This window comes from Diabrotica virgifera, chromosome 1, assembly GCF_917563875.1.
Source record: "Diabrotica virgifera virgifera chromosome 1, PGI_DIABVI_V3a".
In the NCBI taxonomy this organism is placed as follows: domain Eukaryota; kingdom Metazoa; phylum Arthropoda; class Insecta; order Coleoptera; family Chrysomelidae; genus Diabrotica; species Diabrotica virgifera.
In genome coordinates this window covers 118,978,544-119,003,323 of record NC_065443.1, presented here as the reverse complement: position 1 = coordinate 119,003,323, position 24,780 = coordinate 118,978,544, and the positions used below count along the sequence as shown (strand labels likewise).

Sequence of the window (24,780 nt, the reverse complement as noted above, 5' to 3'; positions counted from 1 at the left end):
CTTCTAGGGACGTTGTTTGTATATATCTGAAACATATTAAATATTATTTATTATCTATTACAGTGGAACCCCAATAAGTCGGCCCCCGATAACCCGGAAGTCCGGCTAACCCGGACCGACTTTCATCAGATAAACATTTTGATTTTCAGTACATATTTTGTATTTTGACAAACACACCCGATTTGGGCGTTGAGCAAATGTATGTAATATAATATTTGAGAGATAATGTGTATTTGTGTAATTTGAACTATACGATAGTAAAAATGACTCATGACACACGCCGGCAGTCTCGGATTATCGGAAACAACAGGCACCTGTCTGTAGTATTCCTTTATTTATTTCAAACTGTCTTAGCATTGTTTAAAAAAGACTAAAAGACTATTTAAAAATTTTTTTTTAAACAATGGTCTTAATTTTCACTGTTCTTAAATAACATAACTTCGTTCCGATTGTGACTGTATTGTGTGTAGTACAGTCTTGTATTGTTCGCTTCCGTTTGCTTACGTTTGTGTTTGCGTGTTTTTAGTAATTATTTAGATGTGTAGGTACTGTGCATATTTATATATATATGTATTTCATGTTATTTCAATTCTAACGGAGTTTATCTGTAAGTATACCGTATTTTATTAATTTTTACCATATTCTCCGGCTAACCCGGATTTTCGATAACCCGGATCGGCCGCGGTCCCGATTAATCCGAGTTATCGAGGTTCCACTGTATTATAAATTATGAACTTACTATATTAATAATAATAATAATAATAATATCATATGGCATTTTTACCGGGGAGATCCTTTCGGACAGGTTCCGGCGCCATTTACATTTTTAACCCTGTTGCAAGTAGCTAGTTTCGATGTACACACTAGCCCAGGGGGACCGATGGCTTAACGTGCTCTCCGAGGCACGGTGAAACAGCTCGTATCATTTTTAGAAATGAACATTGATTGTCGTTGGCGGGGCTCGAACCCGTGTGCCCTGGCGTATGAGACCAGTCATCATGCCGTTGAGCTACGGCCGTTCACGCTACATTATATTACTTAGGATTATTAACACTACATTACTTAGGATGTCATAAGCAAAGGGGCTACATATAAATTTTAATTTAATACAATCACTCACTAAACGACTTTTTTATTACTTGTCTCAGATAAATGGTGAACGGGTACCAGCAGACGTTTATCAAGATTTCAGAGATGCGGTTATCCGAATTCTAGGAATGCAAGATAATCCTCCAGTTTTCGCTAATGGGAAAGTTGCCCCCGTTCCTGACGATGTAGTTTCGACTGAACTTCCACTTGTGGTAAGTACCTATAACAAAACTTAGAGCTTTAACATTTGAGTACCTACTACTGTTTATGAGGTGATAGTTTTTCCAAAAATTCGCAAAAATTTGGAATAAATTTCACTTCAATACGAATACAAAATACGAATACTTCTTACATTTAACGTGCTCCCTTTTCAATGGAGGCTAGCTACTATAATCCGTTCGCTAAACTCAGACACAACTGGTTAGTGATTTAAGTAAGTAATTTTGACAATTTTGGTAAAATTGGCATAAAATAATTACTAAATACAGTGCGTCCATAAAGTAACGCATAAATTCAGTATTTCGTAAACCGGTGACTTTAAGGAAAAGTTCCAAAATAGGTCGATTTTTATTTTTAATTTCCGATTTTTTGGCATATATATCATACTAGTGACGTCATCCATCTGGGCGTGATGACGTAATCGATGATTTTTTAAAATGGGAATAGGGGTCATATGATAGCTCATTTGAAAGGGCATTCAATTCTCTATTCAATAGTGTAAACATTAACATAATTATTTATACAGGGTGTTCAAAAAACATTTTTTTAATTAAAATAATTGAGACAAAAAGAAGAATGTATGTAATTTATTTAATTCAGAATGCGTTTTACTACTGTCAGAAAACAGAAAAAAAATATTTGACAAATAATTTGATTTTCGCTTGAACGAAATGTTCAAACTGGCAAGAGGCAGGTGGGTGGCAGCTTTAAAATTGGATTTAAGCGAAAAACAATATTTATTTGTCAAATAAACATTTTTTTCCTGTTTTCTGACAACATCAAAACGTATTTTGAATTAGATAAATTACATACATTCTTCTTTTTGTCTCAATTATTTTAATTAAAAAAATGTTTTTTTGAACACCGTGTATAAATAATTATGTTAATGTTTATATTAGGAAATCGAGAATTGAATACCCTTTCAAATAAGCTATCACGTGACCCCTATTCTTATTTAAAAAAATCATCGATTACGTCATCACGCCCAGATGGATGACGTCACTAGTATGATATATATGCCAAAAAATAGGAAATTAAAAATAAAACTAGACCTGTTTTGGGATTTTTCTTTAAAGTCGCCGGTTTACGAAATAATGAATTTATGCGTTACTTTATGGACGCACTGTATATAGTTAATAATTACTAAATAGTTAGTAATTTTGCCAACTTTTGCAAAATTTGCAAAAACCAAAAAAATTACCGACTAAAATCTCTAGCCAGTTGTGTCTGAATTTAGCGAACCGACTATACTAATTCTTTTTAGTAGAAATTCTTTTCTATCTTCAGCTGTTCTTCTTAGCTGTTGAAAATTTAGCCCTGTTCATTGTCTGATCATTCTTAGCCATTTCCTTCCTAATCTTCTCTTTCCTCGATCTTTCGTTTGACTATTAGTTGATGATATTGGTACCTACTTATTATTTCTTATTATGTGACCTAGGTATAATGTTTTTCTAACTTTCACTCTGTTCAAAAGTTCTTGTTCCTTGCCTATTAGTCCAAGTACAGTCGGAAAAATGAAAGAATACCCATGAGCGATCACATCAATCACTTATTTTGTATTTGCAATCTTTTTCTATAACAAACGTTTGCTATTTATAGAAGAAGACAGCAAATACAAAATAAGTGATTGATGTGATCGTTCATGGGTATTCTTTCATTTTTCCGACTGTAATGAAGCTTAAAGTAGGACAAAACCTCGCAATTTTTACAGAATGGATCGATTAGCTTGATAATTTCGGAATAATCAGTTGGCAGTCCAGGGATCAAAATCTATATGATCCCGAAATGCGCTTTTACCATGGGAGTGGTTGCCACCCCATCTCGGGGGTGGAAATTTTTTATTATATTTTGACCGCAAAAATTGGCAAAAACTTTAATTCTTTTATTTAAGCAAAAAATGTTTTATACATTTTTTTGATAAAATTAATAGTTTTCGATTTATTCGCTATCGGAAGTGTTAGTTTTATGTCGAAAAAATCGGTGCCGCCCAAAAGCCCGACAGCCAAAATCCCGACACGCCAGAATCCCGACATGGAACAATCCTCGCATAAGTAAAAATTGCGACCATTACATTTGGTTTAGTAACAAAAATGAAAAAACAGATGGCCATAAACAAAAAACAAGAACTAAATGTAATTATTATATGTTAAAAATAAACTTATCAAACCTGTCGGGTTTCTGGCCTGTCCGGATTTTGGTCTGTCGGGATTCTGGCGTGTCGGGATTTTGGCCGTCGGGATTGTGGCTGTCGGGATTTTGGGGTATACCCCGAAAAAATCAATGTTTTTAATCAGTTTTTTGCTAATAACTCAAAAAGTTTTCGTTTTATCAAAACAACTTTATTTAACAAAAATGTACTTTGTGCAATAGGGTTTTGCGAAAAAAGTCAAGTTGATAATTCCGTGTCGCTATAGTGCGGAAAAGTTGCGATTGGTAATTACAAGAAAAACAAAAAAAGAATTATTTAAATCGGACTTTATCTTCCGATCCCGCAACAGGCCTAAAGATTATGAGAAAAATGAAATTTTACCTTTTTTCCAAAAATTTTTATTTATTCTTCGTGTACGTTTTATTTATCGCTATAGTAAAATTTATTTACAGTTTGCATAATAGAGTAGTAGAAAAAATTGATTTACGCATTTAAGGAATATTTTCCGATCCCGCAAAGTCAATCAAAATCTATAAAAATTTGAAATTTTTGATGATTTTGATAAATTAAAAACATTTAGTTATCTCATTTTTCTGTTACATTGTGAAGCTCTTCGCTTGTTTAGATATTGTATGACAATATTTAAACAACCCAGGACTCAAAACCAGGGGGTGGTTGCAGTTCTAGCTTCACACGCACCCTCTATCCAACCAACCAATGAGTGTGTGTTTTTTACATTATTTACATAGGTACATTTCTTTTTTATCTGTTTGTGTCCAGTTCTTAAACATCAACTTTGTATTGTGATTTCTTGGTAAAATCTGGCAGCATGCACCTTGATTTAAATGTTTTCCTGACGAATCCATCTGCTGATTGGGGCCCACATACATTAGCATCAGACGATGCTTCCGTGGGCAACTTCAGACAGCGCTCGTCAGCTTGCATGTGTCAGGGATAGTTTTGTAAATTCCAGCCTGGCATGTCTTCCGATGTAATGCAAGAAGTTATATCTTCATTTGAAACTCTTCGAAGAATTGGTGGAGAAGACAGTTTTGTAACATTCCAGTCTATTATTTCAGTGTAGTCCTCTGTTTGAAAATTTAAAGTAGGGGGGATGAAATTTCTAATACTTAATACTTTTGCTCTTGGCTTTAGTCTGTCCGACTATTAACACTCTTCGTGGCCCTAGCTATCTATAATGTGTTAACTTTCTCCCTACGACTTGAAAGGTTGAAGCACAGGACTACACTAAAATAATAGACTGTAATGATGCAAAACTATCTTCTCCACCACTTCCTCGAAGAGTTTCAGATGAAGATATAACTCCATGTATTACATCGGGCGACATGTAAGACTGGGATGTATGTACAAAATTATCCCTGCCACAAGCCAGCTGATGAGCGGTGTCTAAAGTTGGCCACGGAAGCATCGTCTAATACTAATGTATGTGGGCCTCAATCAAGAGATGGATGCATCAGGACAACACTTAAATCAAGGTCCATGCTGCCAGATTTTATCAAGAAATCACAATGCAAAATTGGTGTTTGAGAGCTGGACACAAACAGATGAAAAAGAAATGTACATTTGTAAATAATGTAAAAAACACACACTTATTGGTTGGTTGGAGACAAGGGTGCGTGTGGAGCTTGAAGTGCAACCACCCCCTCGTTTTGAGATCTGGGTTGTTTAAATATTTTCATACAATATCTAAACAAGCGATGAGCTTCACAATGTAACAAAAAAATGAGATAACTAAATGTTTTTTAATTTTTCAAAATCATCAAAAATTTCAATTTTTTATAGATTTTGATTGACCTTGCAGGATCGGAAAATATCCGTTAAATGCGTAAAACAATTTTTTTGGCACTCAACCATGCAAAGTTTAAATAAATTTTACTATAGCGATAAATAAAACGTACTTGAAGGATAAATAAAATTTTTTGAAAAAAAGGTAAAATTTCATTATTTTCATAATCTTTACGTCCGTTGCGGGATCGGAAGATAAAGTCCGATTTGAATATTTCTTTTTTTGTTTTTCTTGTAATTACCAATCGCAACTTTTCCGCACTATAGCGATACGGAATTATCAACTTGACTTTTTTCGCACCACCCTATTTTGCAAAAATAAAAAAAAGGGTTTTTTTTTTTATTTTCTTTAAGGCCAATAGTAATCGAGTTATACTTTATTATATGTTAGCTCTTCTTCGTCAAATGCAAATATTGTAGTTTCAAAGTCAAAAGACGGATACACTATTAGACCAGGGCGCATCTGTAAAAATATTAGTACATTTGGACGTTGAGAGGTGACTCAAATTTTTTTGCAGAAATTGCTTGAAAATAAATCAAATAATAATATTTGAGTTATCCTCCCTCTCAAAAAGGTCGGGAACATTGTTTAGATAATCCAAACATCAAAAAATGAAGGAAAAATTCGATTTCTTTCTTCGTTTTTTGATTATAACTTTAAAAGTATTCATTTCCGAGAAAAGTTGTACTGACATAAAAGTTGCGTATGTAAATTTCCTACAATATAGAATTGGTTAAAAATTTAAAAAATAGTCACCCTTGTTACAAAATAGCAATGATTGCGAAAAAAACATACAAAAACAAGTATTCACATTTTACGTTTTTAAACCATTTATGCTACACTTAGGACCTTCATATTTCACCCAGAAAAACTTTATGATACAGTAAAATAATACGGTAAATTTCATTAAGATCGGTTCAATAGATTTTGCAAAATCAATTTCGCAATCGAGCTTTCGCAAAAAAAATTCATTTTTTCAAAATGTTACAGGACTGAAAATAAAGCAGATAGCAAGTTGAATTTTTTTTGCTTATAGAAATGTACTGTACCTTTCATTTGCAATTTTGCAGAATTAAAATCGATTAACACCACGGCGTCAGGAATTTTTTTAATTAAACATTAATCATTGGTGCTACGCGCAGGACAGCGGATAGTTTGCTCTGATTGGTCATTCCAATGACCTTTGATAATGATTGATACATTTTAATTTTTATTACATTTCGATGTAAATAAATAAATTTGTTTATTGCAAAATTAAAACACATGCTCTATCCTTTGAAATAACACTTTTATTAGCAAAAACTTTCTTTGTTCATATATTTTAACTTAGAGAATAAAAGTTTATTATTTTTTTTAAATATATGCAATTGTTTAAACAATATTTCACAAACAATAATAAAATTAGTTTGATTTTTGTGGAATTAAAATATTAAAATACAACAAAATATAGAGTAAGAAAATATTATATTAGATAAAGATTGAAAGAAATTTTGGTGGAAATCAATTTGTGTGAATCAAACACCGCTGTCCTGCGCGTAGAACCAAAATTAATGTTTATTTAAAAAATTTCCTGACGCCGTGGTAATTAATCGATTTTAATTTTGCGAATTGCAAATGAAAGGTATAGTACACTTTTATAAGCAAAAAAAAATTCAACTTGCTATCTGCTTTATTTTCGGTCCTGTAACATTTTTAAAAAATGAATTTTTTTTTGCGAAAGCTGGATTGCGAAATTTATTTTGCAAAATCTGTTAAACCGATCTTAATGAAATTTACAGTATTGTTTTACTTTATCATCAAGTTTTTCTGGGTGAAATATGAGGGTCCTAAGTGTAGCATAAATGGTTGAAAAACGTAAAATGCCAATACTTGATTTTGTATGTTTTTTTCGAAATTATTGCTATTTTGCAACTAGGGTGACAATTTTTTAAATTTTTAGACAATTCTATATTATAGGAAATTTAATTACGCAACTTTTATGTTAGTACCACTTTTCTCGGAAATGAATACTTTTAAAGTTATAATCAAAAAACGAAGAATAAAATCGAATTTTTCCTTCATTTTTTGCCATTTTGATTATTTAAACAATGTTCCGGACCTTTTTGAGAGGGAGGATAACTAAAATATTATTTGATTTATTTTCAAGCAATTTCTGCAAAAAAATTTGAGTCACCTCTCAACGTCCATCTCAAAACAGATGCGCCCTGGACTATATGCATTTTTTGAGGATAACTTGATCAAATTAATTTAAAGTATTTAAAAATATCTCTATCTCCAGAAATACAAAAAAGTCTCTGGCTCAAAAATTAAGTGACCTACAATGAAAAGAATGTCAGTCCCTATTTTTTCAGTGAAACAGTGATAGAAAACAACGTCCTAATCACCACCCTAATTAAAATTAGTTATTGACCTTATTTGCTCTTCTTTATTTGAGTATTAATAGGTTCTAGAAGTTTGACCCGCTTAGAATGATTATTTTTTAAAAGAATGGACTTAAAAGCGAATAAAGAATTTTTTTTAATTTGGTAAAAAACGCCCTTTTTTCAGAATAGAAAGATTAGCACCAGAGATACGAAAAAATATTTTAATATCGTTGATTGGGAAGAATAGTATGATAAGTCAAAAATGGTTCATTTTTAGTTTATATCAACAAACTACTCAGAATGAATGGATCTATTATGGAGAAAAGTATTGTAAGTGCAGTTTAAACGACAAGCACTAGAGAGCTCTGTGACCAAGTATGGCATCTCCCACTTCCACACAACCGGTGTGGAGAAGACTCGGGTAACTCAGTTGTCTACAGTTCGTGCTAAGCTTAGGTCATTTTTATTTAATCAATACTATTATAAGTCAAAATATTAACACTGCTTGCATCTTATTAGTGAATATTTTTGGAGCAAGAGAATTACATTTCAAAATATCATACCCTTCTTTAACAGGTAAGCATTTATTTTTATTATAATTTTGGTCAGTATGATGATTACAAATAATATGATACTCTTGAATAAAATAAGTACACCTGTGGGCATTTTATTTTTATTTCATTTTGAGTTAACATAGTTTTGAATATAATTTTGTGCTAAGTATAACGTGATATTTTTAGTTAACATTGTGTTCAACATAATTTCACTCAAATCCAAGAAATTATTTCGTTTTATCATTATATTCCTTAAAATATTTTTTTCTTACTAGATACTTAATAACGCATTTTTTTTCACATACGCAGGAGAAAAAATTCGTGTTTGCAAATCTTTCTTTATGGCAACTCTTTGCATTAACTCTCAAGTAATTGAGACCATTTTACGCAAACAAAATAATGAAGTAAATGGAATAATACAGGCAGATAATCGAGGTAGACATGAAAAACATAGTGTTCCTGAGGAGTTGAAAGAAGAAGTGCGTAGTCATATTGATCTATTCCTTGAATGGAGAGCCACTACTGCCGATCTCAATCAAAGAAATAATACATTGAAGGAGGAAAAACTATTGCCGACCTGCACAGAGATTATGAGCAGCGTTGTAAAGAACTCGGGAAACCTAACGTAAATTACTTGATGTACTCCAATAAATTCAAAGGAGAGTTTAATTTATCTTTTTTTTTATTCAAAAAAAAAAGATAAGTGTGATTTTTACCAGGGTTTTATTAATGCCTCCGAGGTAGAAAAACAAGAACTTCAGGAACAGTACAATAACCATATTGAAGACAAAGAACTGGCAAGAAAAGAGAAGGACATGGATAAAAATTCTCCGGATAAAATTGACGCTGTTTATGATATGCAGGCAGCATTGCCATGTCCACAAGGGGACTCGTCTTCTTTTTATTATGTATCAAAACTAAGTGTGTATAATTTAACATTGTACGAGCTTAAAAGTACGGACGAAATGTACTTTATGTGGCACGAAGGTCTTGCTCACAGAGGTGCAAATGAAGTGGGTTCGTGCGTTTGGAATTATTTGAAGTCTGTGAACGACAAAAATAGTGAAATGGTAGATGTTGTATTTTATACTGACAACTGCTTCGGACAAAATAAGAACCGCTTCGTATTTGCTTTATACATCTATGGAGTTTCTATTCTGGAAAACATTAGGTCCATCACCCATAAATTTTTAATTAGTGGTCGTACTCAGAACGAGGGAGACCACGTTTATTCTGTTATTAGAACGTTCAATTTATAGAACATATAGTGTTATAGAACGTTTACGCACCAGATAAATATGTAACATTGGTTAGACAAGCAAAGAAGCATGGAAATCCATTCAACGTACATGAAATGGGTCATGAGAATTTTTTTGATCTAAAACAACTATCAAGTGATATGGGCATAAAGGATTCTTTTAAGACGGAAGGAGATGGGTCAGTCCCTCTCTCAGGAATATGCGTTTTAAAAGTTACCAAAGAAAATCCTAGTCACATGCTATATAAAATGTCGTACAAAGAACAGGAATTTAAAACCATAAACGTTCTTCAAAGCAAACGACGACTTCCATCAGCACGTGACGTTACTCTAAAACAAGCTTACAAGAAGAAAGTGGGAATAAGTGAAAAAAAGAAAGCTGGCCTGCTATCTCTTTTTGAAAAGAAAAAAGAATGTAGCGGTTATGCCACAATACTGTAGGGATTTTTACGCTTGTAGAAACGGAAACTTGTAGAAACTTTCATTTTTTTTAATGGGAGCCCAAATTTTTTGTTTTTTTATATTGGTATTGTACTGTAACTGCGATTTTTTCATTAATTGTTGTTTAAACTCTAATAAAACATCTAAACTGTTCCGTTTTATTGTCCCTAATAACCTTATAATTGTGAAATAGTACAAAATTTTTATAAAGAAAAGTATTATAACTCAAAATGGGGATGAAAAATATGAGTTGGGGGTGGTATATGGATTGGATGTAAAACCCATATTGTCAGTTAATACTGTAAGTTTTAATTATTCTGATGAAAAGGTTATTTAATATTGTATTGCTTAAGTAATCCGATCTCGTAACGCATCTCAATCTTTAATTGTCTTTTCTGTAAACTTAATGTTTTTGAAATATCATACTATTCTTCCCAATCAACGATATGAAATTGTAGTTTATTTAATTACCAAGAACTTGGTTTGTAAAAATTTTTTCTGCGGCAAAAATTGAGTGAGCTATTGACAAGTCAAACTTGTAATAACATGCAAAAACCACCTTCACTAACCCTTTCAAAGTCACCTCTTTTTACGACTGAGGTTTTTAAAAGGATTTAATTTTAATCTACAAAATTATTTTTTAACAAACTTTCTAAGATAAAAAATAAAAAAAAGTTAAGGTTATAAAATCAATATTTTTTTTGAAAAAAAAAAATATGGAGAAATCCCATTTGAGCACAATAATGTAAGTTAGCGGTGTTTTTAGTCATTGGCCTATTTAGTCTCCTTTATTTATGTATTATTAATAGATTCTAGAATAAAAAAGTTACGGTTAAAAAATCAATATATTAAAAAAAAAGAAAAATCAAATTGAAAGCATAATAATGTAAGTTAGCATAATAAGTGTTTTTAGTCGTTGGCCTTATTTATTATTTATTATTTATGTATTATTAATAGATTCTAGAAGTTTGACTGGCTTAAAATGATTAATTTTTAAATAACGGGAGTTAAAAGCGAATAAGGAATTTTTGTAGTTTGGTAAAAAATGCCATTTTCTACAGAATAGAAAGATTAGTATCAGAGATACGAAATAATGTTTCAATATGAAATTATAGGTTATTTAACTACCAAGAACTTGGTGTGAAAAAATTATTTCTACTGCAAAAACTGAGTGAATCGTAAATGAGTACCTATATAGAAAAACATTGATTTTTTCGATATAAAATTAACACTTTTGATAGCGAATAAATCGAAAACTATTAATTTTATTAAAAAAACGTATACAACATTTTTTGCTTAGAATCAACGTTTTTATTAACTTTTACGGTAAAAAAAATCGCCTTTCGGTATCATATAGATTTAGATCCTTGGACTATTTAGTACTTATTCTCAAATTTTCAAGCAAATCGATCCATTCTGTAAGAATTGCGAGGTGAAAAGCTTCGGTTCCTGGACTATAATATTTTATGCACCACTTCTTCGTTTGAGGTGTGCGATATCCATGAAATCTTGAAGATCCTTCAGTTAGATCTGCATTTCAAAGGCCTCCAATTTATTTAATGTCGATGTTTTAAGCATCCAGCTTTCAACTGCATGGAGAAGAGTCGACCAGACGTAGCATTTTGATAAGCGAATTTCGAGTCTTATTCGAGAATTACATATAAACCTGGATCCCGCGTACCAAAAAAAAATTGATTAATAGCAAGCTGAAAATTTGTTAATAGCTTAACGGTGTCTAGTCAGACAAACTTTGATATTTAGGAACACTGGAACAGGAAAGTTTTATTTGTGGAACAGTTTAAAAATTTGGAACGTCAGATTACGAAAACGTCCCATGTATTTTGTGGGACAGAACATCCTATTGATTTGTTACCCTTACATTAAACTCTCATGCAACAATCAGACTGCTTTCACTAACAAACATAATTCTTGCCATTTGACATGTTCTTCGTGTTCCACTCAATAAAATGCCCAGTTGATGATAAACACCAGTCTGATTGTTGCATGAGAGTTTAATGAAATAGTAACAAATCTATTGGAAGTTCTGTCCGACAAAATACATAGAACGTTTTCGTACTCTAACGTTCCAAATTTTCAACCTGTTCCACAATTAAAACTTCCCCTGTTCCAGTGTTCCCATATATCACAATTTGTCTGACTAGACACCGTTAAGCTACTAACAATTTTTCGTCTTGTTATTAATTAACTTTTTTTTGATACGCTGGATCCAGGTATAATAGCAGCCTTTTGATATTTTAAGCAAGATTTATTAGGCTGCTATCGATCCAACATCCCCGGTATTTAAATTTTTTTACTTGTTCTAAAATATGCCCGTTTAATGTCCAAGATTGATATACATTTTCGGTTTTTTCGGATTAACTTCACTTTGGTTTTCGACACGAATAATAATCAATTGCATTTACTCTGGTATTTTCTCCAAATAAATACAGTTGTCTCTTTTTTTTGTGGTTATAAAATATCTATTCTTTTTACCGTATATTCTTTTAAAATTAATTTACTGGATGACCCTAACCTTGCGTGCCGTGACATAGCATAAAGGGTACTTTATTCAATAACAAAATGTCAAAAAACATTCAACTAGCTAGCGCAGCATTATTTTTGATCGTCGATAATAATCATCACGATAAATCGTCGAATGCGAAAGTAAACATAGGCGGGGACAATGGAAGGAAATTATATTATTATAATATCATAATCTTTATTATTTTACCTTTAAAAATCCACAAGGAAAAAGTTTTCCTGTAGTTGGCTGTATACCATGTAATACAAAAAACAATAAAATCCTTTATAAAAGGTATATATTTAAAATCCCTAAAAAGGGCTACATCGCAGAAATAGCTTTCGATTGGTTGACCAATCATCAACAGTGCTTACAACCAAATTTACATGCTAACCACCATTATATAAATACAGGGTGTCCCGAAAAATAGTGCGTTCCTTTAAAGTATGGATAGAATACACAATTTAGAACAAAAATGTACTGTACCATTTTTTTCTAAAGTTAACCGTTTCCAAAAAAAAGATTACATTGTTTTCCATATACCTGCATTTTAATGTTTAGAAATTTAAATAGCCTAACAACATCGTACGCGCTACGGAATAATAACAGATAAATAGAAGTCGTTTTAGACAAGGCGAAAACGGCGGGTTCGAAGGGAAAAATATTCCCATAAGATTTTTTGCATAATCAAATTCGTGAAATATTCCACAATAAGGTTATAGAAGTCGCCCACGTGAAAAGTGGGCCAATTTTTTTTTTTAATTTTTTTTTAATCAAATTGCAAGAATCAATATTTTTGGCCCGAACAATTTTTTCTTAAATTTTTTGGACCATTCTGGACAAAAAAGGTCTCTTATAATTTTTCTCTAAAGTTGATCGTTTTCGACTTATAAGCCATTTAAAATTGAAAAAACGAAAAATGGCGATTTTCAAGGCTTAATAACTCGGTTAAAAGTTATTATTATGAAAGTCAATATATATGACTAAATCAAAGTTTAAAGCCCCCCCTACAAGATCCTGAAGAAATTTTTGTCATTATTTTATTACTAAGCAGTTATTTTTAAGTAACAATATTAAACGCCATGCACGTGTGCGGCCGCTGTAAATTCTGAGTGCGAGAGAGAAGCCATTCCAGCAGTCCAATTGTGCATCTTACTCGCACTCACATTTACAGCGGCGTCAATATGATCTAACCGCTCTTTTTTATTAATTAAAAATAACAGCTTAGTAGTAAATTAATGACACAGATTTCTTCAGGATCATGTAGCGGCGACTTTAAACTTTGATTTAGTCACTTTCTGACTTTCATAATAATAATTTTTCCAAAAATGGCCATTTTCGCGTTTTTCAAATTTTAAATTGCTTATAACTCGAAAAAGATCAACTTTAGAGAAAAATTATAAGAGAGTTTTTTTGTCCAGTATGGTGCAAAAAAACCTAAAAAAATAGTCCGGGCCAAAAACATTGATTTTTGCAATTTCATTAAAAAAAATTGTTAAAAAAAATTGGCCCACTTTTCACGTGGGCGACTTCTTGAAACATATTCTGGGATGACTCACGAATGTGATTATGCAAAAATATCTCATGGGAATATTTTTCCCAACGAACTCGCCGTTTGCGCCTTGTCTATTTGTGATTTCCAGTATTTAAAATACTCCAACCTAATAGTATGTACTTATGTACTTACTATTTGTTTACTAAAATTTTGTTAAATGTATTGAAATACCTATTTCGTAATTTTAAACGAATTATACGTCTTTTAACATAAAACACATCCTTTTAACTGAACTAGTATTATGTATTTAATAGTAAGCTTTATACTCCAGGAAAATAAGGCAAAAATATACCATGTTCGGGACACTTGAGCAGCCAGGTTGCAAATGGGTTTTTTGTGTACTATATACCTAATACATTATACATACAAAAATGCCCGTCACAGTTCGGACGAGAAATTTAGTTATTAACAAATAAGTGTCAAAAATGGCAGTTTTTTCGTTTAAATCGCTACGGGTAAAAATAGGGTAATTAAATATCTTACTTATACTGTTATTCTCGTAGCAGATGAGCCAAAGTTTAAAATGGCAGTTTTTGAATTTCGGTTCGATCATTTGTTGCTTCAGAAATTGCAAAATAAGACTAAAATTTCGAAAATAAAGAAATTGCTATAACTTTTGTGAAAATGACCTTAAGAGTTTTATATTACACGAAAAGTTGAGACAAATGGTCCGTATAATGCACAAAAATTTTTAAAACGATTCGTTAATTAGTTTAAATTTTATTCAATTTGTTTATCCCAATGAGCTTTTTTTTCGCAATAATATTGTTCAGAAAATTGTAATGTAATAGCAATTCTGTGAAAACCACGTGAAAGAAAAAAAGTCATGATTTCAAAGTATTTAACAAAAATTATTAAAAAGTCATTTTTATCATTCCGAAAACATTTTAATAAAGTAGGGTCATTTTTAGTTCATAAACAATTTGAATAGCTTTGTTAATATTGACTGTAGATTAAAAGTACTTTGGGATTTGAAAAGCTGGTATTTTTATACGAATTTTCGAAAAAACACTTTTTGCCTAGGTTAATTACAGTCAAAGTTAGCCACTTTTTTTATTTAATTGACAGCTACTTTGTTTATACCAATTAAGCAACCCAACTAGCGCCATTTCGAAGTTGAAGGTATATAGTTTATGCGTAAAAGTTTGAGTAAACTTTAAACTTCAACAGAGTTGTTAATAAAGCTTTAAAATTAACGTTCTAACGAAATAGATTTGTGGTCGGTGGAAATGAATTATTAAAATCTGTGCACTCAAAAAATTAAACTGATTCTTCAAACATATGATGCGATTAATATCTCCAGAGTTTGTTGATGGATTTTGATCATAATTTTTTAAAATTGTATGTACTCGTAGTCTTGTAGAGTACGTTATGTACGTAAATTCCCACCTAACATTTCAAAATGTTAGGGGGAGTTCCCCTTGTCACTCAGGGATATGAAAAATAGATTACGACCGATTCTAAGACCTACCGAGTATATATATATATACCAAAAGTTATTTTGGGTGGTACTACTGATGTGTTGCCTGTCAGTTGTCGGACTTCATTATTATGACAATTTCGTCCGTCAGCTGATTGACAAGAAGGAGAACCAAAAATAAGTTTGTTTAGAAGCCCTATGGGATAAGAATTTTCTAATAATATGGATCTCAGCTTTTTTAGTCCCCTATCCCTAAATTCCAGGTCCCTAAATTCCAGGTTCCTTGCCCTACATTCCTGATCTGACACCGAAGCTATTCAACATTTTCAAAAATGTGAATGGCTTAAAAATCGCAACAAAGAATGTGAAAACGGTGTCTATGTTATACACAAAAACTAAGGATCCCTTCACTATGCAGGAATCTTCGAATGTTGTATATTCTATACCTTGTTTCAATTGTAACAACGTGTACATTGGCGAAACATCTCGTAATTTCCATAGTAGAGCCATCAGTCACCGTAGTGACATAAAAGTTAACAAAATAAATGCATGTGCACTAACAGAACATGCTATAACATTGAAACATGAGTTCAATTTCGAGGGTTCCTGTATTTTGGCAAGGGAAACAAACCACTGTAAACGCGTTTTTGTGGAAATGTGTTGCATAAAATCTAGCAACTCATGTATAAATAAAAAATCAGATATAGAAAAACTTAGCAACATATATTGTTATCTACTTGCGCAACACTAAAAACCAAAACATAAAAAAAAAAAAATACTTGTTTGTTTTACAAAACACACATGGACGTATAATGAGTTGCATACTCTTAAGTACAGTTAGTGAATTTGAACACACCTTGTATGGGCCTCTGATGTTTTAAAAAGAACCACAATAATCATAACACTTAATTACTTTTTTATTTGATACTTTTTAATTTGATTGTTTCTTCTTTCTGTTCTCTATGTGTCAGAGTTTTTGACTTACATTATCAGTAGGTTAACATGACAGAATAATTATTGTATTTCTGCTAATTATTCAAAAATTTTAAAATGTATTGTGTCCTTTGTTTTCTGTTTTCAATATTTGTGTTAATTTGAAATGTTGAGCATCATCAAGCTTCTCTTTAATAATCTCAACGACTAGTAGGTTTACTAAAACAATGTAATATTTTAAAATACTTACATTTTTGTTTTATATTACAGAGTCTTGATAAAGGGGTCAAACAACCCCGAAAGCTAGACAAAAAGTCAAAAGAGTGTTTCTTTGATATCCTGGCCAAACTTCTGACTGCAACCCTAATAAACCACTTGTTTGTTGATATTGACAGTCACTAATATCCAGTATTTCTTATATATATATATATATATATATATATATAATTTCATAAAAATCGGTCAAGCGGTCTCGGAGGAGTATGACAACTAACACTGTGACAGGAGAATTTTATAGATGTAAATATATAGATGGGTATTGGCAAATAGGGTTGGTGATGGAAAAGTGTAAATTAAGGGTTGTATGTATTTTTTAATCCTACATCATATAAAATTAAGATAGATAATTTTGTTCAAAAAAATAAAAAAAATGTCAGGGGGGCAACCCCCCCTTATAACTTATGGATATGAAAAATAGATTAAAACCTATTCTCAGTCCCATATGATACACTTGTAAAATTTCATAAAAATCGGCCAAGCCGTTTCGGAGTAGTATGGTAACTAACACTGTTACAGGAGAATTTTATGTATATTGAAGTAACTGTGAATTAAATAATAAAACTGGCTAACTTTGACCGTAATTAACATAGGCGAAAAGTTATTTTTTTGAAAATTTGTGTAAAAATACCAGCTTTTGAAATTTCAAGGTAAATTTACTCTACAGTCAATATTAACAAAGCTATTCAAATTGTTTTCAAGCCAAAAATGACTCTACTTTAGTAAAATGTTTTCGTAGTGACAAAAATTATTTTTACTGATTTTCTTCAATAACTTGAAAACAAGACTATTGTTATTTCATGTGGTTTTCACAGAATTTCTATATATACCCTATTCCACGAACATACGCCTGTTTTGGATTACTTCGACAACGAATATTTTACTGTGCAAAATAAGAAGAACAAAAGTAAATTGCAAATTACATTGTTGTTTATTGGAATAATTGTTAGCGCCATTTACTTTCGTACTTCTTATGTTGCACAGTAAAATATTCGTTGTCGAAGTAATCCAAGACAGGCGTTTGTTCGTGGAATGGCCCATAATTATTATTTTCTGAACAATAACGTTACAAAAAAGAAGCTCTTTGGGATAAACAAATTGAATAAAATTTACACTAATTGACAAATCGTCTTATAATTTTTTGTGTAGTATATGGACTCTTTGACCCAACTTTTTGTGAAATATAAAAGTCGTAAGGTCACTTTCGCGAAAGTTATAGCAAATTTTTTATTTTCGAAATTTTAGTTTTATTTTGCAATTTTCGAAGCAACAAATAATCGGACCAAAATTAAAAACTGCCGTTTTAAACATTGGCTGATCTACTAAAAGAAGAATACTATAAATAAGATATTTAATTATCCTATTTTTACCTGTAGCGATTTAAACGAAAAAACTGCCATTTTTGACCCTTATTTGTTAATAACTAAAATTCTCGTCCGAACTGTGACGGGCATTTTTGTATGTATAATGTATTAGGTATATAGTACCCAAAAAACCCATTTGCAACCTGGCTGCTCAAGTGTTCTGACAAAAACCTTATTTCCCTGGAGTATTAAATGTGTTGAATGGCGAAGGCTTTAACTGAATTACATTGGAGTTTACAGTGGAAATTAAATACATCAAATAATGTATCAGTAATTTGTTTATTTGTGAGCTAAAATAATTAAGTTGTACTTACTTGAAAATAATTATTATACCTGTAAAGTAACCCACTTTCAAGAACACACGTATTCATACCACAATAAATACAGGCAAACATTTTTAAAGAAATAATAATTATAGTATGCCTTTCCATTTAGTGATCTTCCATAAGTAATCAAAATAATAACATAATAGGTAATGCACTCACGATTTGAAAACATTTTCGGCATTGACACTAAACAGGATTCTTCCAAACTATCTGTTTACTACACATGGGACTGTCTACGTTTAAGTTTTTGTACCTCACATAGTTGCCACATTTTAATTTGCATACCAAAATGTATTTTAATTTTTGGTCAAACGGTTGCATTTAGAAAAAAATGTTATAAGAGTTTTTTGTCCTATATGGTGTCCTCTACCTATACCTTTAAGGAACGCACTATTTTCCGGGACACCCTGTATGTGGGTAAAAACCCTTTTCAAGTAATCTGTCAAGGAAACATCGGTTAAAAATGCGAACTTAAGCATGGATGTTTATAAAATTCCATTAATACGCCCCAGGTAACATCTGAGCTATGGTTTGACTTGTTCACATGATGACAGTATGGCAGCAAGTACTGCCATACTGTCATCGCTGCCATACTGTCATCACTTGCTGCCATACTGTCATCATGTGAGCAAGTCAAACCATAGCTCAGATGTTACCTAGGGCGTATTAATGGAATATTTTAAACATCCATGCTTAAATTCGCATTTTTAACCGATTTTTCCTTGACGGATTACTTGTAAAGGGTTTTTACCCACATATTTTTGTAATACTATATCTTGATGATTAGCATGTAAATTTCACGTAAGCACTGATGATGATTGGTCATCCAATCGAAAACTAGTTCTGTGATGTAGCCCTTTTTAGGGATTTTAAATATACAGTGCTAGTCAAAAGTCCGTACCCCCCCCTCTTATCTTTTGAACGGTTATACCTATAATAGTGAAATTTGGAGAGAGGAAATAAACGGACGTAAGCTTCTTAACTAGTAATGACAGGTGACGTAATGGTGACAGATGACGTTACAAGGCCACTGTGACCGATAATTTTAAATGGGACCTTATGGCAAGTGATACCTCGTTTGGAAGGTATTGAAAATACCTATTCAGTCATACTAATTTTGTTTGAGTTTAAGCTAATTTTAATGTACAAATGAAATAAATATAAAATTGTAGTTTCGCATTTAATTAATAAAAATTCAAAATTCCGCCTATGATTACTTGTCAAACAGGTTGACGTTGACGTAAAAACTACTAGAGAAGTAAAAAACGTCAACTTTTTTGACAAAAAAATCCATAGGCGGACATTTGAATTTTTATTAATTAAATTCGAAACTACAATATTATATTTATTTAATTTATTCACCAAAATCAAAATCAACTTAAACCAAAAAAAAAATAGTATGACTGAATAGGTATTTTAAATACCGTTCAAACGAGGTATCACTTGCCATAAGGTCCCATTTAAAATTATCTGTCACAGTGGCGCTGTAAAGTCATCTGTCACTATTACGTCACCTGTCATGACTAGTTAGAAAGCTTACGTCCGTTTATTTCCTCCCTCCAAATTTCACTATTATAGGTATAACCGTTCAAAAGATACTAGGGGGGGTACGGACTTTTGACTAGCACTGTATACCTTCTATAAAGGATTTTATTGTTTTTTTTTATTATTTTACCTTTGTTTATTTTTTTATTTATACCAAAGATAAATGAGACACTAGTATAAAGAGTAAGCCCGGACTGGCCCGCCTGCACAATGGCCTACAGTTTTCTCTTCGTTAATTTTCCCGCAATGCCTTGATGTCATATCTTTTTTTGTGGTCGTATTAATTTTTACCCTAAAATTAAACTTTTGTGTTTAAAGCAACAAAACGATGGCCTAGAATCAATACCTTGTAATCAATTACTTTTAATTGGAAATAAGCGGTGCGGCCCAAAACCCCCGACAGCCAAAATCCGACAGCCAAAATCCCGACGGCCAAAACACCGACACCCCAGAATCCCGACAGGCCAGAATCCCGACAGGCCAAAATCCCGACATGCAACAATCCTCGCATAAATAAAAATTCCAACTATTGTTTAATAATTTTAATACAAAATACTTTTGTTTAGTAACAAATAATAAAAAACAGATGGCCATAAACAGAAAACAAGAAATAAATGCAATTATATGTTAAAAAGAAACTTATCAAACGTGTCGGGATTCTGGCCTGTTGGGATTTTGGCCTGTCGGGATTCTGGCATGCCGGGATTTTGGCCGTCGGGAATGTGGCTGTCGGGATTTTGGCTGTCGGGATTTTGGGGTAGACAAAAAAAATATTTTATTAACGTTTCGAAGCCGAAATTTGGTTTCGTTGTTATTTTTTTCGATTTGGGCTTCGAAACGTTAATAAAATCATTTTTTTTTTGGTAAAATTGTGGCTTATTTGCCATTAAAATTAATTGATTATAACAATACCACAAGAAAATAGCTTCAGAACAACATCAATACCTTGTAAGTGCATCTGTCAAAATTTGTGGTTTTTAGCAAAAAACTTTTTATCGATGGCCTAGAAGCAATACCTCGTATGTACCAAAAATCACGCTTTTGGCGTCATAATACTGACATACACCTTTTCTACCAATCGCCAGACTGGTAAACTTTATAAACTGGTAAACTATTAGTTCTGTTCCAACCAACAGTCAAACTAGTTAGAAATCGTCAGCAAACAGTTGGCCAGTTCGAGAACATAATGTAGTCAGCAGTACTATCCCATCTACTCGCGTTGGCTGACTTTTCGCTGATAGTTTCTGACTGGTTTGACCGCTAGTTGGAACAAACCTAATATAAACTTGCAAAACAAACTTTTACATTATAATCGACATTAACTACCATAGGAAAATAAACACATACGAGGTATTGCACGCAAAAATAATTAGGCGAGGTATTGGCACATGATGAAAAGTACGATATTCATTGCTTTACGCCTTTATATTTTTGGTGATTGGTAGAAAAGATTTAAATCAGTACTGAGGCGCCAAAAACGTGATTTTTGAATTTTTGGTACTTATGAGGTATTGCCAGAGAACAATAACCACAATGTGGTTATTGTTCTCTGGTATTGCTTCTAGGCCATCGAAAAGCTGAAATAACAAGAGAATCACAACTTACTGTGTTTTTGGGTACCTCTACTTTTGGAACTAGAATTACTAAAAAGAATCTGTATTCTTCTTAGATTTGCTGAGAAGAATAGAGAACAGCGGGAATATAATGGATTCCATCAAAATAAGAAAACTGCAATACTTGGGTCATATAACACGTGGTGACAGATACATGAACTCCTTAAATTAATAATGCAGGGAAAGATTCAAGGAAAGCGCAGAATATGTAGAGGAAAAATGTCCTGGCTGAGAAATGCCAGAGAATGGTTTGGATGCAGCTCAACTTAACTCTTTTGAGCTGTGGTGTAAAAAGTTAGAATAGTCAGTTATGATTGCCAACTTTCGTCACGGAGATGGCACGTAAAGGAGAAGACTTTGGGAAACGTTGGTAGATGATCTCAAAAATTTGTTCCAAAAGACTTTTACTGTCTATCTGTCACCCTAAATATAGTTGATAACTGGCATAAACAATAGAGACTGACGAGACTGTTCATTGCTCAACACAAGTTATCAACTTCATAAAAGACAGTATTACAAAGTAGGGGCGGCCCGTCATAGTAGGCAAGGTAGGCGCTGCCTAACCTCTTGAAATGTACAATACAATAATAAATTATTTATTAATATAAATTACTTATTTCAAAATTGTAACTTATAAATTTTGACATAATGCGTAAGTATCTAAAATAAAAAAGCTACTTTTTAATTTCTCTTCGAAGTTGTAATTATTGTACGCTCCTCGTAGTAGTACTACTGACTTCTATTATGGCACTACCCCATCACTACCCTATGGTTAGGCACTTTAAAATCCCCCTAACCTAAAGAACAGAACAGAATGATATGCGTCTCTCATTCTTAGGCTAAGCACAGCGCTTTAACTGTGGCTTGTCTAGCCCTAGTGGACGAGAATTTCCGGGAACTTTTTGGGGCTAGGTTAGGCTACATTTGTTTGAGCCTTCGGTAATGGTTGTCCCGAGCTGCATCTCGGAATAGACAATTGTATGTTTTAGGATCCTAACTACAAATACTGAAAAAAACTAAAAGTGCGAATTCTGTCATGAAATTTGGTACGTGGAGTTAGAATAATATTTGGAACAACTTTTCCAAATAACTTTTTCCGATATCTCTTACGCGAAGCAAAATATGGAAAATTCGCCCTGTTTGTAGATTCGGAGTAGATAGCGTTTAAAATTTAAATTTGAGTTGACTATGACTATCTTAAAATATAAATATAAAAAATGTGAACCATCACACTTGCTTGACTGCAAAATTTTAAATCTGTATTGATTTTGATAGCCGCAATATAGGAGTGTCTTCATCTTAAATGCGACACACTGTGTGGTGTGTGTATAGGTATACGAGTATATAATATGTAGAGTATAGTATAGTATAGAGTATATTATATAAAGGTATATGTGTCGTCTACCCGCATAAATACTAAGGTCACGAGCCGCCACTGTTACAAAGTCGTCTAAAACACACTGTGATGGAAGGAACAGAGATTGCATTTGCCAAAGAAACAAAATACCTACGGTATATTGTTATTATAGGCTTACATGGAATGCTCACATAATAAAACATACAGAAACCTATTATCTCCTTAAACATATGTAGAAAAATGTGCGGTAAGAATTTTGGACTCAACGCCAAAATGACCCTATTGTTATACACAAGAGTTCTTCTTATTTTTCTTCTTTTTGTATAGACATGCCTCTGTCTGTTTTTTCGATGTGCCTCTAGTAAGTTGTCGTTCCATCGTTTTCGTGGTCTTCCCACTGATCGTCTTCCTATTGGGGAACCGTCTCTCGCTGTCCTGACTATCCTATTTGTTGTCATTCGGCTTATGTTGTCATTCCATTTTATTCTTCTGTTTCTTACCCAGTTATTAATGTTATACACCTTGCATCTCCGTCGTATATCTGTACTTCTAGCTCTGTCCCATAGGGTCTTACTATCGATTTTTCGAAGCGTTTTCATCTCCGCTGTTTCGAGCAATCTTTTTGTCCTCTTTGTGTCGGGTCGTGTTTCTGCCGCGTATGTCATTATTGGCCTAATGACAGTTTTGTAAATTCTGCTTTTCATTTCTTTTCCGATACTTTTATTTCTCCATATTGTGTCATTCAGGCAACCTGCGGCTCTGTTTGCTCTATTCACTTGATCTTTCACTTCTGTTTCGAGCCTTCCGTAGCTAGATAGTGTGATTTCTAAGTATTTGAACTCCATCACTGGTTCTATTATCTGACCTTCCAGCTCCAATTTACGTCTTATTGGATCTGCTGTTATAACCATGCATTTTGTCGTTTGTGAGGAAATTAACACGTTAAATTTTCTGGCTATTATGTTGAATTGGTGCAGCATAGGTTGTAAATCATCTTCACTTTGAGAGATTAGTATTGCATCGTCCGCATTGCAGATTATTTTAAGTTGTTTTTCTCCCATTTGGTATCCTTTTTAATTCTTACTTTTTTATTATTATTTCGTCCATGATCAGGTTGAACAATAAAGGACTCAAGGAATCCCCCTGCCTTATCCCATTGCCGGCTTCAATTGGGTCAGTTAACTCATCGTCCACTTTTACTTTTATTGTGTCGTTCTGGTAGATGTTTTCGATCGTTTTAATTATTGCTAGAGGTACCTCTCTCGAGTATAACAAACGGATAACGTCCTTTAATGTGACCCTGTCAAATGCTTTCTTAAGGTCCACGAAACATAAATATTCCGGTTTGTTGTATTCCAACGAATTCTCTTGAACTTGGCTCATTATAAATATAGCGTCACTGCATGACCTTCCCGAACTAAAACCTTGTTGTTCTTCTGTTAATGTTATAATTTCATTCAAATTGTTTGTTATAAGTTTCGTTGTTACACAAGAGTTATAGGTACCTACTTTACACAAGTTTACACATCACTGCGTGAAAGAAACATAAAGTCAGTAATGAACGTATCGTTTAATTCCAATCTTCACAAATAGCCTGGCAGTTCTTAAGGCGTTCAATTTTGTAGAGGTAAATAAATTGTAAACTGATATGGGATTGTGTGGGTGCCCTAAATAGATTAAGAGATCATAGCAAAGTGATGATAGCCTTGATACCGGGGCACGAGGCTCATAAACCCAACACCACCTTCACAAAGCAGGTGAAATGGCCCAACAACGCTCATGAATGCCATTCGTTAGACCGGAACCCTTCTGTGGTATTGCAAAGACAGTAACAAGAATGGCTAAAAGGAAGTGAGTAACTCATAAATATCTGGAATTATGTAGGAATTTACCAGGACAAAGACAGGTTAAACAGTTTATTATAGAACATTAACAACAGTAAAAGCCATAGTAGGTCTGCTAACATGGTATGTAAGTTTAATAGGCATTT

The 24,780-nt window shown here is 32.6% G+C and overlaps 1 protein-coding gene across 1 annotated transcript in view; it reads left to right on the top strand.

The window, feature by feature from the left end:
* Positions 1-24,780, top strand: part of LOC114324154 (uncharacterized) — a 129,973-nt gene that overhangs the window by 71,275 nt on the left and 33,918 nt on the right. Inside the window, exons 6-9 of the mRNA XM_050660782.1 lie at positions 1,149-1,301; positions 8,457-8,783; positions 8,901-9,251; positions 9,458-9,793. Coding sequence (XP_050516739.1) covers positions 1,149-1,301; positions 8,457-8,783; positions 8,901-9,251; positions 9,458-9,793 — 1,167 coding nt within the window. The remainder of the gene's footprint in view (positions 1-1,148; positions 1,302-8,456; positions 8,784-8,900; positions 9,252-9,457; positions 9,794-24,780) is intronic.